Below are 14,617 nucleotides of genomic sequence, written 5' to 3' on the forward strand. Positions count from 1 at the left end.
ACGTTGGCCTCCCAAATTGCTGGGATTATAGGTGTGAGCCACTGCACCCAGCCCACATTGTGTTTTCATTAGGTGACTGAGTTTAATAATGTCCCAAAGGAAAGTATCTGTGCCGGAAATGTGCCTATTACTCAAGTAGAATGCTAATGTAATAGAGTCTATCCCCATTTTTGTTATTTCACTCCTGATGGCTTTCAAGCCCCGCCTTTCCCTATTTCCCTGCTCGCCCTACATCTGGGCAAAGGTATAAAAAAAGCCTGAAAACTCTCTCTAAAATACACTAGTCCTGCCTGTGGGAAGAGCCCTTGCCCCTGCCTGCATACAAAAGCCAAAGCCAGCTAGACCTTGGGGCCCCCTGAAGCCATTTTTGCACCTGATTAGGAGCCACCCTGTTCTCTCCAGAAAGCTACATTACGTGAAGAATAAACCTTTTCATATTCTGTTGAGGTGTGTGGCATTATCAGTCTCAACATCCAAATCAGATATTGTGTGGTGGGGGTGGGCATTGTATTTCTGACAAGTGACTGCAAGATAGTTAAGACATAAACTTGTAACTTATTTGGGAAAAACAAGAATACCTATTTCAAAAATTAAAACATACTGAATTGGAAAGCTGACCTGAGAACAGTGGATACAGTTAAACGTCTTTGCACAGAGGCATTTTAGACAAGAATCTGCTGAACTAATGGCTTCATAATTCTTGCAGCACAAACTATACTCTGAGCACATTCTGACTGGCCATCACAGAAATTTGATAAAGGAGAACAGACTGGCGTGAAGCAGAGACTGTCACTTAGAACTGACCCTGCCCTACAGGTAGGAGGCCCTCCTACATGACTTGACCTAAATCAGCCGTTCTCTGTGAGAAAGAGACAGGTCTTGGGACCAAAAAAGTTGTTCCTATTCTAAGACTTCACCCCCCAAACAGGAAGCCGACTAGTCTGCTTACTTTTTGGTTTAAATAATGCACTCATAAAAGAGAAAATCTCCTCCAAGGCAAATAACTACTTTCAACAGATCCAAGAAAGCAAAAAAGTCACTGATGAAATTCAAACTTCCTGTTGTTTCACACTTCTCGAACTTTCCATGTCAACGCTCCAGTTATGGACTCAGGCATAGAGAAGCGTTACTTTCTGCAAAATTCAAAATAAAGTAGTCCCACCCATTATCAATGGTTTTGCTTTCTATGGTTTCAGTTACCCATGGTAAACTGTAGTCCAAATATATTAAATAGAAAATTCTAGAAAGAATTCATAAGTTTTAAATTATGCATCATTCTCAGTGGCATGATGCAGACTCCCACCATCCCACTGTGTCCCACCCAAGACGTGAATCATTCCTTTGTCCAGCATATCCTCACTGCAGATGCTTTCTGCCTGTTAATAACCTAGCAGCCCTCCGGGTTATCAGATCACTGTGGCAATATCTCAGTGTTTGTGTTTATTTTTACTTAAAATAAGAAATAGATGCTAATGTATTATAATTGTTCTACTTCATTATCAGTGATTATTGTTAATCTCTTATTGTGCCTAATTTATAAACTAAATTTTATGACAGGTGTGTATGTACAGGAAAAAAACATAGTATATACAGGGTTTGCTACTGAGGTTTCAGTCATCCACTGGGGTCTTGGAATATAGTCCTTGCAGATAAGGGGGCTACTGTATTCTTCCTTAGAATGTGGATTTCACTCTATACCCTCCAGAGCCCAGGGCACAGTGGAGGTGCCTCAGGGGCCTTTTACTTGCCAGGTAGGTATTGCCAGCTAAAGAAAGAATTGTGAAGCTAAAACATTTAAACCACTGAATTGTCTTAATACTACTCCCGAGAGAAACATTTAAAAAATGTTCTCCCATGTTTTTTCCATGTGCTACCATTTAGCTCAACTGGGTTATGTTTATAAGTAAATCTGATAGGGATTTTCTCCATATAAATTGACACATCTACCCCTGAAGGGATGGTCCATGAGAAAGCAGATCTAGTTAACTTTCCTGTCACTCTGCTGCCTGGCCTGATGCTCAGGCCTCCAGAGAAAAGTATTCTGCTGTGGGGAATACAGTGTTAATGATCATCAAATGTAATGCACAGTGCTTGGATTATCAGGACTCCATATAAAACAGACAACTTACTAGGGAACCAAATGACAATCAGAAAAAATAGTTACTATGTGAAACCTCTAACTGACTGAATATTTTTAAAATAATATTTCCCTTAACAGAGGATCATAGTTTTCTTGATTTCTAAAAGGCTTCAGATTATGAATAGTAATGGTTATAAAATATTTCCTTGTAAAGATTGTACTGAAGCATTCTCTGGGTCAAAGGTATTTAGGGTGAATGTCCCCCAAGAGATGAGTTCTTCTATGATTTTGAGAAGCCAAGGGCTGGAGTTATTGGATAATAAAGAGAAATGCAAGAGAACACAGATACCAAGGCATCCTTCTTCAGAAGCCCAGATATGACATAATTGATTCACAGCTGACAGAGTTAGCAATGCCTGGAAGTGGGAAGTTGTACAGGGGACTATAAATGTCACTATCATTTGGTGCAGAGTTCCTCTCCTCACTGGGTTTCTGCAATCTCTTCATCAGTCGTCAAGGGATAGAACAGAAGGATGGCTCTTTGGAAAGTAAGAGGAAGCTAACTAGGTTTCAACCCTTGCTCCACCACATGTAAGGTATGTATCACAGTCCTTGGCATATAGTCTATCTTCCTTGACAACATCATAGCCTGAGTGTTAAACAATAAAATTTACTGTAATTCTCAGTCCTATTTGCTTCCATTTGAGTCTTAAGGTACTCAAATTTCTAGAGGCTTATTCCTAAGGTCTTTGGTGCTAGAAGTTCCACTTTCTTTTTTTTTTTTTTTTTTTTTTGAGACGGAGTTTCGCTCGTTACCCAGGCTGGAGCGCAGTGGTGCGATCTCGGCTCACCGCAACCTCCGCCTCCTGGGTTCAGGCAATTCTCCTACCTCAGCCTCCTGAGTAGCTGGGATTACAGGCACGCACCACCATGCCCAGCTAATTTTTTTTTTTTGTATTTTTAGTAGAGACGGGGTTTCACCATGTTGACCAGGATGGTCTCGATCTCTTGACCTCGTGATCCACCCGCCTCAGCCTCCCAAAGTGCTGGGATTACAGGCTTGAGCCACCGCGCCCGGCCAGAAGTTCCACTTTCTAAGCAGGGGTCTTCTTTTTATAAAAGGGTCTTGATGTTTTCTCCTCTTCATTATCAGGCTGGGTTTTCTTTGGTTTTTGTTTTTTGATTTTCTAAAAGCACCTGCCTGCTCCTGGGTGGCTGACCTCTTGTCTAGTTTGGACTGGAATCCATCTCCCAGGCAACATTGCCATCAGAGTCTTTTCCCTCCTTCTTCCTCATGCCTCTTCTATTCAGGACTGGTCTGAACCATAAACTTGGTCAGAGTTTCAAAGTGAGGAGAGTAAGGAAAGCCAGGGTAACAGGATGAGCCCCCTTGCCCACCACAGTAAGTGGAGTTTGTGTTTTCTTACATTCACACTGTCCTTTTCTAAGGCAGATCTGCCCATAGCCAGTTTACGTCACCATTTGCTTGCAACCTAGCTCCCCAAACAAGCCCTGCAGAGCAAGAGAAGCCTGGCCTTTATGCCCTCCATAGCTGGTTCTGCCGTAATAATGACCTCCATGTATGGCTGTGCAAAGACACCCACGAGGGCACAATGCATACCAAGCTCTACTCAAGCAGTATCCCAAGCAGCGTGTGCCCAATTTCTCATTAGTGCAAAGGCAGAGTGTGTGCTTATGCAGTCCTGTTGGCTACTTGATAGGAAATGCATGCATTCTCAGAATACGTATTAGCATTAAGAGGAAAATTTGCTTTTACTTTTAAATATCCTGGATGAAATCTGTAGGCCAATTTTAAGAAGGCTATGTTTTAGAGCAATGTGTAGGAGGAACACATACACATCTTGCTACAGTTAGAGGTATTCATTCATCACTCCCACTCTATACTTCCAATTTATCTCCAAGACGGCAACAATTTTCAGACACTCAAAATACGTACATTTCATACTATGCATATTACAACTGACTAAACATATAATCAACTGTTAGAAATAGCTATAGGAAGATACACTCAATGTTAGCCCTGAATTTTTACAAATCTATCTATCTATCTATCTATCTATATCATGGCTAAAGACTACATGTCAGTGAGTGCCCCTAACAGTAAATAACAGTTAAGAAACTGAAGAATTATGCTTTCACTCACATACTTATGCTCCAACCTCTTTGCTTAATGTTAATTTCAATTCCATAGTAAGAGAAAGCAGCTATGCACCAATCCCAAGTAAACTACAATTTCGTTCTTTTTGCCATCAGCTGTGTCCATGTCTCAAAGGGAAAACAGATTTATTGCAAATTAAAGATGTTTAAGAAACCAAATTTTCTTGGATGTTGTTCAAGAAAGAATGTAGAGGTATCAACTTCTACTCTGTAGCAAGAGACCAAGAGAACAAATCCAAACCCTCATGAACTGACTTGAAAAGGCACAGTTTTCAAGTTGAGGAAGCCACCAAAATAGTGTACTCTCTAAATGCCCAAACACTTTTCTGCCTCCTTCAACAAAGTTTAACAAATATAACTTAATCTTTTCTTAATTACAGAGTATAATAAAAAATGAACAACAGATTTGAAATTAGCAGGACTGGGTTTGACTGACTAGGCCAAAATAAATAAGAGAATGATCTTAGTCAATTCACTGCATCTCCCTGGGCTTGTCACCTTTCAAGTAGGGTCACAGCATTTCTTAGAGCTGGAGGCTAACACAAGTGGACCATGAGGTCAAGAGATTGAGACCATGCTGGTCAACATGGTAAAACCCCATCTCTACTAAAAATACAAAAATTAGCTGGGTATGGTGGCATGCACCTGTAATTGCAGCTACTGGGGAGGCTGAGGCAGGAGAATTGCTTGAACCCGGAAGTGGAGGTTGCAGTGAGCCGAGATCACGCCACTGCACTCCAGCCTGGTGACGGTGAGACTCCATCTCAAAAAAAAAAAAAAAAAAGATTGCTTAAACAGCATATGTAAAGGGCTTAGTGCTGTGCTGTCCCTGGCTCTTTCAGAAGGTGCTCCAGGAAATGTCAGCCCCCTTCCTGTCCCCTCAGCACACAATCTGAACAGATGAATTACTGCCATATGCCACAGGCTGTCATATGCTTCTGTGGATGCAGTCAGAATAAGTCTCTCGTGTTTGGACAGAATAAATACAACCTCAGGTCTGGCCCTAGGACTTGCTTTTCTTTCTTTCTTTATAAAGGCACTTACACCAGATATATTTCCATCTTATTTGGCTTTGTTATTCTCATAAAAGTGGAATTTAAGCATCTGAGGCATATGACTCCTGGACAATGGGATATGGCTGCCCTTCAGCAAATATCTTCCTGCTTTCCAAGTAGGTTTCATCCCCTTCAAAAAGTCAGCTCCCTTTCTGTTATCTTCACTTCAGTTAACATTTCATAGACCCTTTGTGTGATAGGAATTACACACACACACGTACAGACACACACATCCAACTTAGCCATTCTGAAGGAAATCACAAAGCAGTCAAGCAAGCAATAAGGCAGCCATATATATATGCATGTGTATTTTAACTCAGCCTTCCCAGGAATTTTTGCTCTTCAGTTTCCTAATACTACAAACATGCTTTACAGACCTCTACGCTTAAACCATTTAGTTGTTAGCACAGCGAAGTACAGGTATTATTTACCCGGGTAGTTTTACAAAAAAAAAAATTTACTATTTCGTCCCCATGCACACCTATGAAACAGGAGCTCTGGGTTTGCAATCTTACTCTGGAGATGGGCAAATGCAGGTGTGACTGCATGTAGTTCAGACATAAAAAGAGAGTAAGTTAGAGATGGTATCTTGCTTCACATCTGTAAACCAAAAAAAAAAAAAAAAAAAAAAAACCATAAAATGCATGATTTACTCACCTCATTAGGAATATATTTTGGCAACTCTGTGAATGATAATGGCCTGCCTTACTTTCCTAAGGCTTGAAATTTGGCTGGGCTAATCCTGAGTTTGTGATCTATCACCTTTCTTTCTCCTGTTATACTTTCTACTTGATTGATGGCTTGTTTCCTTTATACTTACTGTTTTCTTCTAGCTGCCAGAGTTGCCTCAGTTATTCCAAGACACATATCTTAAACTCTACTAACCTCAGAAAATAGGTAATATCATACATTTTAATAAGTCTCTAAAGAAAATTTAGTGACAAAGACTACAAAGACAACAGAAAAGATCAATGAAAGTGAGACTTCATTCTTTGTAAAGATAAAATCAACAAAACTTTCGCTAGACTAAGAAAAAAGGGAGAAGGTTCAAATAGATAAAATCAGAAATGAAAGACAAGATATTACAACAGATATTATAGACACACAAAAGATAATAGACTGCTATGAACAATTATACAACAAAAAGTTAGATAATCTAGAAGCAATGGATGAAGTCCTAGAAACATACAACCTAGCAAGACTGAATCAAAGTAATAAAAAATCTGAACAGATCAAAAGCAAGTAAGGAGATTATGTCAATATTATTAATAAAAATATCTCCCATTAAAGAAAAATCTAGGACCTTATAGCATCACAGCAGAATTCTACCAAACATTTAAAGAAGAACTAACACTCATCTTTCTTAAAACTGTTTCAAAATATTAAAGAAGGAATACTTTCAAATTCATTTTATGAGACTAGCATTATTCTCATACCAAAGCCAGACAAATACACTACAAGAAAAAAAAAATTCCAGGCCAATATCCATGATGAGCATGGACGCAAAGCTCTTCAAGAAAATACTGGCAAACCACATTCAACAGCACAGTGAATGATTAAAATAATCATTCACTATGATCAAGGGGGATTTATCCCTGAGATGCAATGATGATTCAACCTATGCAAATATTAATAAATTAATGCAATATACCATATTAAAAGAATGATGGATGACAACCATATGATCATCTCAATAGATGCAGTAAAAGCATTTGACAAAATTCAGCATCCTATCATGATAAAAACTCTCAACAAGTTAAGCATAGAAATAATGTGCCTCAATACAAGAAAGGCCATATATGAAAAGCTCAGAGTTAACATCATACTCAATAGTGAAAAGTTGAAAGCTCTTTAAGATCAGAAACAAGACAGGCATGCCCATTTTGACCACTTCTATTCAAGAGTACTGGAAGTTTTAGCCAGAGAAATTAGACAAGAAACAAAACAAAACAAAAAACACAATTGAGACCTTGAATATTCAAAGCAATCTTGTGCAAAAAGAACAAGGCTAGAGCCATCACAAGAAGATGAGAAAATAAATAACCCAATCAAAAAAATTGGCAAATGACCTAATGACACTTCTCGAAAGAAGACATACAAATGGCCAACAGGTATATGAAAAAAATGTTCATCATCATTAGTCATCAGGGAAACGCAAATTAAAACCATGATAAGATATAAACTCACCCCTGTTAGAATGGCTCCTATAAAGCAGACAATAGTAACAAATATTGGTGAGGGTGTGAAGAAAATGAAACCCTTGTGTACCGTTGGTGGGAATGTAAATTAATATAGCCATTATGTTAAACAGTATGGAGTTTCTTAAAAAATGTAAAAAGTAAAATTAACATATGAACTAGCAATCCCACTTCTGGGTAATAGCCAAAGGAATTGAAATTAGTATGATATGGAGATATCTGTATTCCCATGTTCACTGCAGCATTATTCACAATAACTAAGATACGAACGCAACCTGCTTGTCCATCATCAGATGAATAAAGAAAAGATGATATATATAGACAATGTACTACTATTTAGCCTTAAAAAGGGGAGAAATTCTGTCATTTGCAATGACATGAATGAACCTTGAGGATACTATGTTTCATATTTCACTTATGAAATAAGCCAGGCAGAAAGACAAATACTTCATGATCTCACTTATATGCTGAATCTAAAAATGAACTCATGAAAGTAGCAAGTAGAATGACAGTTACCAAAGGCTAGGGGAGGGGTTTTCTTAGTTCATTGAGGGTTGTTATAAAGGAATACCTGAGATTTGGTAATTTACACAAGAAAAAGATTCATTTGGCTCATGATTCTGCAGGCTAAACAAGAAACACGACTTTAGCATCTGCTTCTGGTAAGGGTTTCAGGCTGTCTCCACTCATGGCAGAGGGGAAGGCGAGCTGGCATGTGCAAGATCATATAATAAGAGAGGAAGCAAGAGAGTGGAAAGGAGGTGCCAGGCTCTTTTTAATAACTAGCTCTCACAGGAACTAACAGTGAAAACTCACTCACACCCTGAGGGAGGACATCAGTTTATTCATGAAGAATCCACCAACGTGACCTGAACACTTGCCTACAGACTCCACCTCAAATATCAAATTTCAACATGAGATTTGGAGGGGACAAACATCCAAACTGTAGCAGGGGTAAATGGACTAAGGGGAGATGTTGATCAAAGGGTATACAGTTTCAGCTAGACAGCAGTAATAAGCTGTAGTGATCTGCTTCACAGAAAGATAACTATAATAAACAATAATGCATTGTATCATTCAACATTGCTAGAAGAATGCATTTTAAATGTTTTCACCACAAAAAAAATAAGTAGGTAAGGTGACAGATTTGTTAATTAGCCTAATTTAATCGTTCCACATTGTAAACACATAACAGAACATCACATTTACATATTTGCTAATATTTTAATTTTAATAAAATTTTATTTTATTTTAATTTTAATAAAATTAAACAAAAATAAAATTAAATTTTATTTTAATAAAATTAAACAAAAATAAAATTCAGACAAAAATGAGCTCCCGCCGGGCGCAGTGGCTCAAGCCTGTAATCCCAGCACTTTGGGAGGCCGAGGCGGGTGGATCACAAGGTCAAGAGATCGAGACCAACGTGGTCAACATGGTGAAACCCCGTCTCTACTAAAAACACAAAAAATTAGCTGGGCATGGTGGTGCGTGCCTGTAATCCCAGCTACTCAGGAGGCTGAGGCAGGAGAATTGCCTGAACCCAGGAGGCGGAGGTTGCGGTGAGCCGAGATCGGGCCATTGTACTCCAGCCTGGGCAACAAGAGCGAAACTCCGTCTCAAAAAAAAAAAAAAAAAAATGAGCTCCCACACATTCTTCAAGACCCAAATACCACCTTCTCTGTAAAATTCTGTACTGGTACCCATACTTGACCACATGCATCCTTATCCCACTCTGTTTTGTATTCTTCTTCTGCTATAACTCCAGTATCAGTGAGGAATTATAATTATGTATTTGCCTCTCTTTCTGTCATTAGGATGTGAGCCTCTCAGGAGAAGATGCTCTCGTTTTTGCATAGAAGATACTGAATCCAAGTTGGATAAAACGGTATTAAAGAAGAAAAATTTATAAAAGAGGAGCTAAACATCCAGTCTGTATTTGAATTATTCGAGTAGTTCTCAAATGTAAATGGATATCCTCTGATGTCCTATAAATCCTCTAACAATTTTAGTCATGAATGCATTAGGATTTCAAACCATCACAATCTACTAATCTAAATGCCTTCAATTCTGGCCCTGAGATATGTGGAGGACATGGTGCCAAGATGTTGGACATGAATTTTGGGCTCTAAATTCTTTTGTCTTGTTTTTAAAACAATAAAGCCATGATTGAGTCACTGAGCTTTAGTGATAACAATGAGAATCTGTTATCTTGCAAACCCTTTCCCTTATGATAGTTCTTTAAGATATTTAAAAAAAATCACACCAGCGAGCACTAAGTTTAAAATACTGTGTTCACTGGATCATATTAAAAATCAAATTGCTTTACTTATCTTTCCATAAGTTTAGTTATAAAATTAAGTGATGTGAATTTTATTTTTAACATCAAAATGAGTAAGAACAATAAATCTCATACCCCAAGGATAATCTCTTTGTTTAGTTAAAAAATTAAACTTTTCAGATCACATTTAATGCCATACCTGTCCCGTGTATGCAAACTCCAGAGCCTGCTTTAAGCCAAGGCTGGTCACGCCGTGCAAATTAACCTCATCAGCTCCACTTTCCACCATACAAAGACTGAACATTGCCTGTGGTAAGGAAAGAGAGAAAGATACAAGACTTTAAAAGCAAGGAAGCAAGACAAAATCCTACAGAGACCAGGGAAATAAAGTTTTACAAGTTAGTAATTGATTTTGATTTTTGAAATGCTTATACAAAGCTTCATTCACACAAACCACTGCAAATCATTTTGATGTCTAATCTGTTACAATAACACACACAGGATGGCATTCCTCACTATATACAGTACTTCTATAAATAATACACAGTCTCATTTTGAGGTGATGATATTTTGGCTCACTGAACTCTTTCTCTTTGTCCTGGATTCTCATTGTTACCAAGTTATATGCAGCAATCCCAAATATCCTGCTCAACAGGACATGAAAAGTCTCATCTCCTGACTTCTCTGCTTTTTTTCTGTCTCAGTTGAATGAAACAGCTAGTTCCTCTCATCTGCTATTATATTAGTTCATTTTCATACTGCTATAAAGAACTGCCTGAGACTAGGTAATTTATAAAGAAAAGAGGTTTAACTGACTCACAGTTCAGAATGGCTGGGGAGGCCTCAGGAAACTTACAATAATGGCAGAAGGCAAAGGGGAAGCAAGGCACCATTTTCACAAGGCATCAGGAAAAAGAAATGCCTCAGGAAGAAGTGCCAAGCGAAGGGGAAGAGCCCTTTATAAAACCATCAGAGCTTTTGAGAACTCACTCACTATCATAAGAACAGCATGGGGGAAACTGCCCCATGATCCAACTACTCTCCACCCGATCTCTCCCTTGACATGTGGGGATTATAGGGACTGTGGGGATTACAATTCAAGATGAGATTTGGATGGGGACACAAAGCCTAGCCATATCAGCCATGTATCACACACTACATTCCAGTGGTTCTCAAAGTGTAGCCCTTGGACCAGCTCAGCATCACCTGGGAACATATTTGAGTACAGATTCTTGGGGCCCAACTACAGTCACCTTCAGGTGATTCTCATGCCCACTTGAATTTGAGAACCACTAAGCTATTCAGTGCAAGTCAATTTGCCCCCAACCAATTCCCCAAATGGCCAACTTATTGCAAATCAGTATGTCAAATGAAAATTTGAAATTAAAAAAATTAAAACTTGCCAAATTAAGCAAATGCATGAGTTTCCATAAAAAAATTAAAAAGGCAAAAACAAACAAAACCAATAACCCCATGCTAATTTGTACACCTTTAATCTTTGACTTGAGAAATATAAAGAGAATTCAATTTTGTTTACTGATAATGAAAGAAGTCTTATGGGAACTGTTCCCTTAGAGTCTGCAGTTTGGCTAACTTTATAGAAGTAAACTTTATATTAGTAAAAAAACAAAAACAAAAACAACTTCACTATGTTATAGGGCATTTAGTTCATGTTGATTTAATTTTAAAAATGTGATTTTTTTTAAACATTTGCCAATGTATCAATATTCACCTTTTAGCAATTTTATTTAAATTTTATCAATGCCTAAGGAATGTACATATTTTGGGGGTACATGTGATAATGTAGTCATAATTTTTAATGGCAAATCAGTGTATTTGAGATATCCATTACTTTAAAACTGTCCTTTTTGCTTGAAACATTCAAATCATTATCTTCTAGCTATTTTCAAATGTACAATAGATTACCGTAAACTATAGTCACTCTACCAATCTAATGCTAGGTCTTATTTCTTCTATTAAACTGTATATTTGTACCCATTATTCAATATCCCCATCATCTTCCCCCTTCCAACTACCCTTCCCAGCCTACTGGGAGGCTACCCACTAGTCTACTTTCTGTCTTCATGAGATTCACTTTATTAGCTCTCATATGTGGGTGACAACATATGATATTTGTCTTTCTGTGCTTAGCTTACTTCACTTAATATAATGACTTCCAGTTCCATCCATGTTGCTGCAAATGACCAGATTTCATGTTTGTGACTAAATTATTTCTTTGAGTATATATACCACATTTTCTTTACCCATTAATTCACTGATGAGCACTAACTTTATTCCACTTTTTTTTTTAAGACAAGAGTTTTGCTCTGCCACCCAGGCTGGAGTACAGTGGCACGATCTCGGCTCACTGCAACCTCTGGCTCCTGGGTTCAAGCAATTCTGCTTCCTCAGCCTCCCAAGTAGCTGGTGCTACAAGCACGTGCCATCACACTAGCTAATTTTTGTATTTTTAATAGAAATGGGGTTTCACCACATTGGCCAAGGCTGGTCTCGAACTCCTGACCTCAAGTGATCCACCCACCTCAGCTTCCCAAAGTGCTAGAGGGCTGAGTATACAGGTGTGAGCCACCTCACCCAGCCCAATTCCAAATTTCGACTATTGTGAATAGTGCTACAATAAACATGGGTGTTCCTTTCCCATGTTTTCTCAGGAATCATAAACATGATTTCTTTTGGAAAAGAAAATATAATTTTTTTTTACACACACACATATATATTTTACACACACACACACACACACACCTCATACATTTCAACATACTGATTTCCTTTCTTTTGGATATACCTAGTAGTAAAATTGCTGGGTCATATGCTAGCAACATTTTTAGTTTTTTGTGGAACCTCAATATGTTCTCCACAGTGGCTGTACTAATGTATTCCCATCAATAGTGTACTAGGGTTCCCCTTTCTCCACATCATTGCCTATCTCTCACCATGCACAATATTTGTTACTATTGTCTGTTTTATAGGAGACATTCTAATAGGATTCAACTTCTTCATAGTTTAGTCTTGGGAAGGTGTAAGTGTCCAGTAGTTTATCCATTTCTTCTAGATTTTTCTGTTTTATTTGTATAGAGGTGTTTATAGTATTCTCTGATGGTAGTTTGTATTTCTATAGGATCAGTGGTGATATCATCTTTATCATTTTTTATTGTATCTATTTGATTCTTCTCTCTTTTCTTCTTAGTCTGGCCAGTGGTCTATCTATTTTGTTGATCTTTTTTAAAAAACAGCTCCTAGATTCATTGATTTTTTGAAGGATTTTTTGTCTCTATCTCCTTCAGTTCTGCTCTTAGTTATTTCTTGTCCTCTCCTAGCTTTTGAATGTGTTTGTTCTTGCTTCTCTAGTTTTTTAAATTATGATGTTAGGCTGTCGATTTTAGATCCTTCTTGCTTTCTCTTTTGGGCATTTAGTGCTGTAAGTGTCCCTCTACACACTGCTTTAAATGTGTCCCAGGCATTCTGGTACATTGTGTCTTCGTTCTCATTGGTTTCAAAAAACATCTTTATTTCTGCCTTCATTTATTTTTTAATTCAGGAGCAGGTTGTTCAGTTACCACGTAGTTGTACCATCTTGAATGAGTTTCTTAATCCTGACTTCTAATTTGATTGCATTGTGGTCTGAGAGACTATCACCATTTCCCTTCTTTTGCATTTGCTGAGGAGTGTTTTACTTCCAATTATGTGGTTAATTTTAGAATAGGTGTGATGTGGTGCTGAGAAGAATGTATATTCTGTTGATTTGAAGTGGAGGATTCTGTAGATGTCTATTCAGTACAATTAGTCCAGAGCCAAGTTCAAGTCCTGGATATCCTTGTTAATTTTCTGTTTTGTTGATCTAATATTGACAGTGGGGTGTTAAAGTCTCCCACTATTATTTAGAGTGGGAGTCTAAGTCTCTTTGTAGGTTTCTAAGAACTTGCTTTATGAATCTGTGGTGCTCCCGCATTGGGCACATATATATTTAGGATAGTTAGCTCTTCTTGTTGCATTGATCCCTTGACCATTATGTGACGCCCTTCTTTGTCTCTTTTGATATTTAATGGTTTCAAGTCTGTTTTATCAGAGACTGGGATTACAACCCTCTTTTTTTTTTTTTTTCTTTCCATTTGCTTGGTAAATATTCCTCCCATCCCTTTATTTTGAGCCTGTGTTTGTCTCTGCATGTGAGATGGGTCTCCTGAATACAGTGCATTGATGGGTCTTAACTCTTTATCCAATTTGCCTGTCTGTGTTTCTTAATTGGGGCATTTAGCCCATTTACATTTAAGGTTAATATTGTTACATGTGAACTTGATCCTGCCATCATGATGCTAGCTGGTTATTTTGCCCAATAGTTGATGCAGTTTCTTCATACTGTCAATGGTCTTTACAATTTGGTATGTTTTTGCAGTGACTGGTACTGGTTGTTTCTCTCCATGTTGGTGCTTCCTTCAGGAGCTCTTGTAAGGCTAGCCAGGTGGTAGAAAATTTCTCAGCATTTGCTTGTCTGTGAAGGACTTTATTTCTCCTTCACTTATGAAGCTTAGTTTGGCTGAATACGAAAGTCTGGGTTGAAAATTCTTTAAGAATGTGCATATTGGCCCCCACTCTCTTCTGGCTTGTAGGGTGTCTGCCAATAGATCTGCTGCTTAAGTCTGATGAGCTTCCCTTTATGGGTAGCCCAACCTTTCTCCCTTGCTGCCCTTAGCAGTTTTTCCTTAATTTCAACATGGGTGAATCTGACAATTACATGTCTTGGGGTTGCTCTTCTCGAGGAGTATCTTTGTGGTCTTCTCTGTATTTCCTGAATTTGATTGTTGGC

The 14,617-nt window shown here is 38.1% G+C and overlaps 1 protein-coding gene across 4 annotated transcripts in view; it reads right to left on the minus strand.

Annotated features, from left to right (window-relative positions):
- KLHL32 (kelch like family member 32) overlaps nucleotides 1-14,617 on the minus strand; it is a 217,667-nt gene that overhangs the window by 94,239 nt on the left and 108,811 nt on the right. For all 4 annotated transcript variants that reach the window (XM_003922918.4, XM_074397683.1, XM_039467803.2 and 1 more), the window contains one exon: nucleotides 9,992-10,099. In XM_003922918.4, coding sequence (XP_003922967.1) covers nucleotides 9,992-10,099 — 108 coding nt within the window. The remainder of the gene's footprint in view (nucleotides 1-9,991; nucleotides 10,100-14,617) is intronic.

The sequence above is a fragment of the Saimiri boliviensis genome, chromosome 4, assembly GCF_048565385.1.
Source record: "Saimiri boliviensis isolate mSaiBol1 chromosome 4, mSaiBol1.pri, whole genome shotgun sequence".
In the NCBI taxonomy this organism is placed as follows: domain Eukaryota; kingdom Metazoa; phylum Chordata; class Mammalia; order Primates; family Cebidae; genus Saimiri; species Saimiri boliviensis.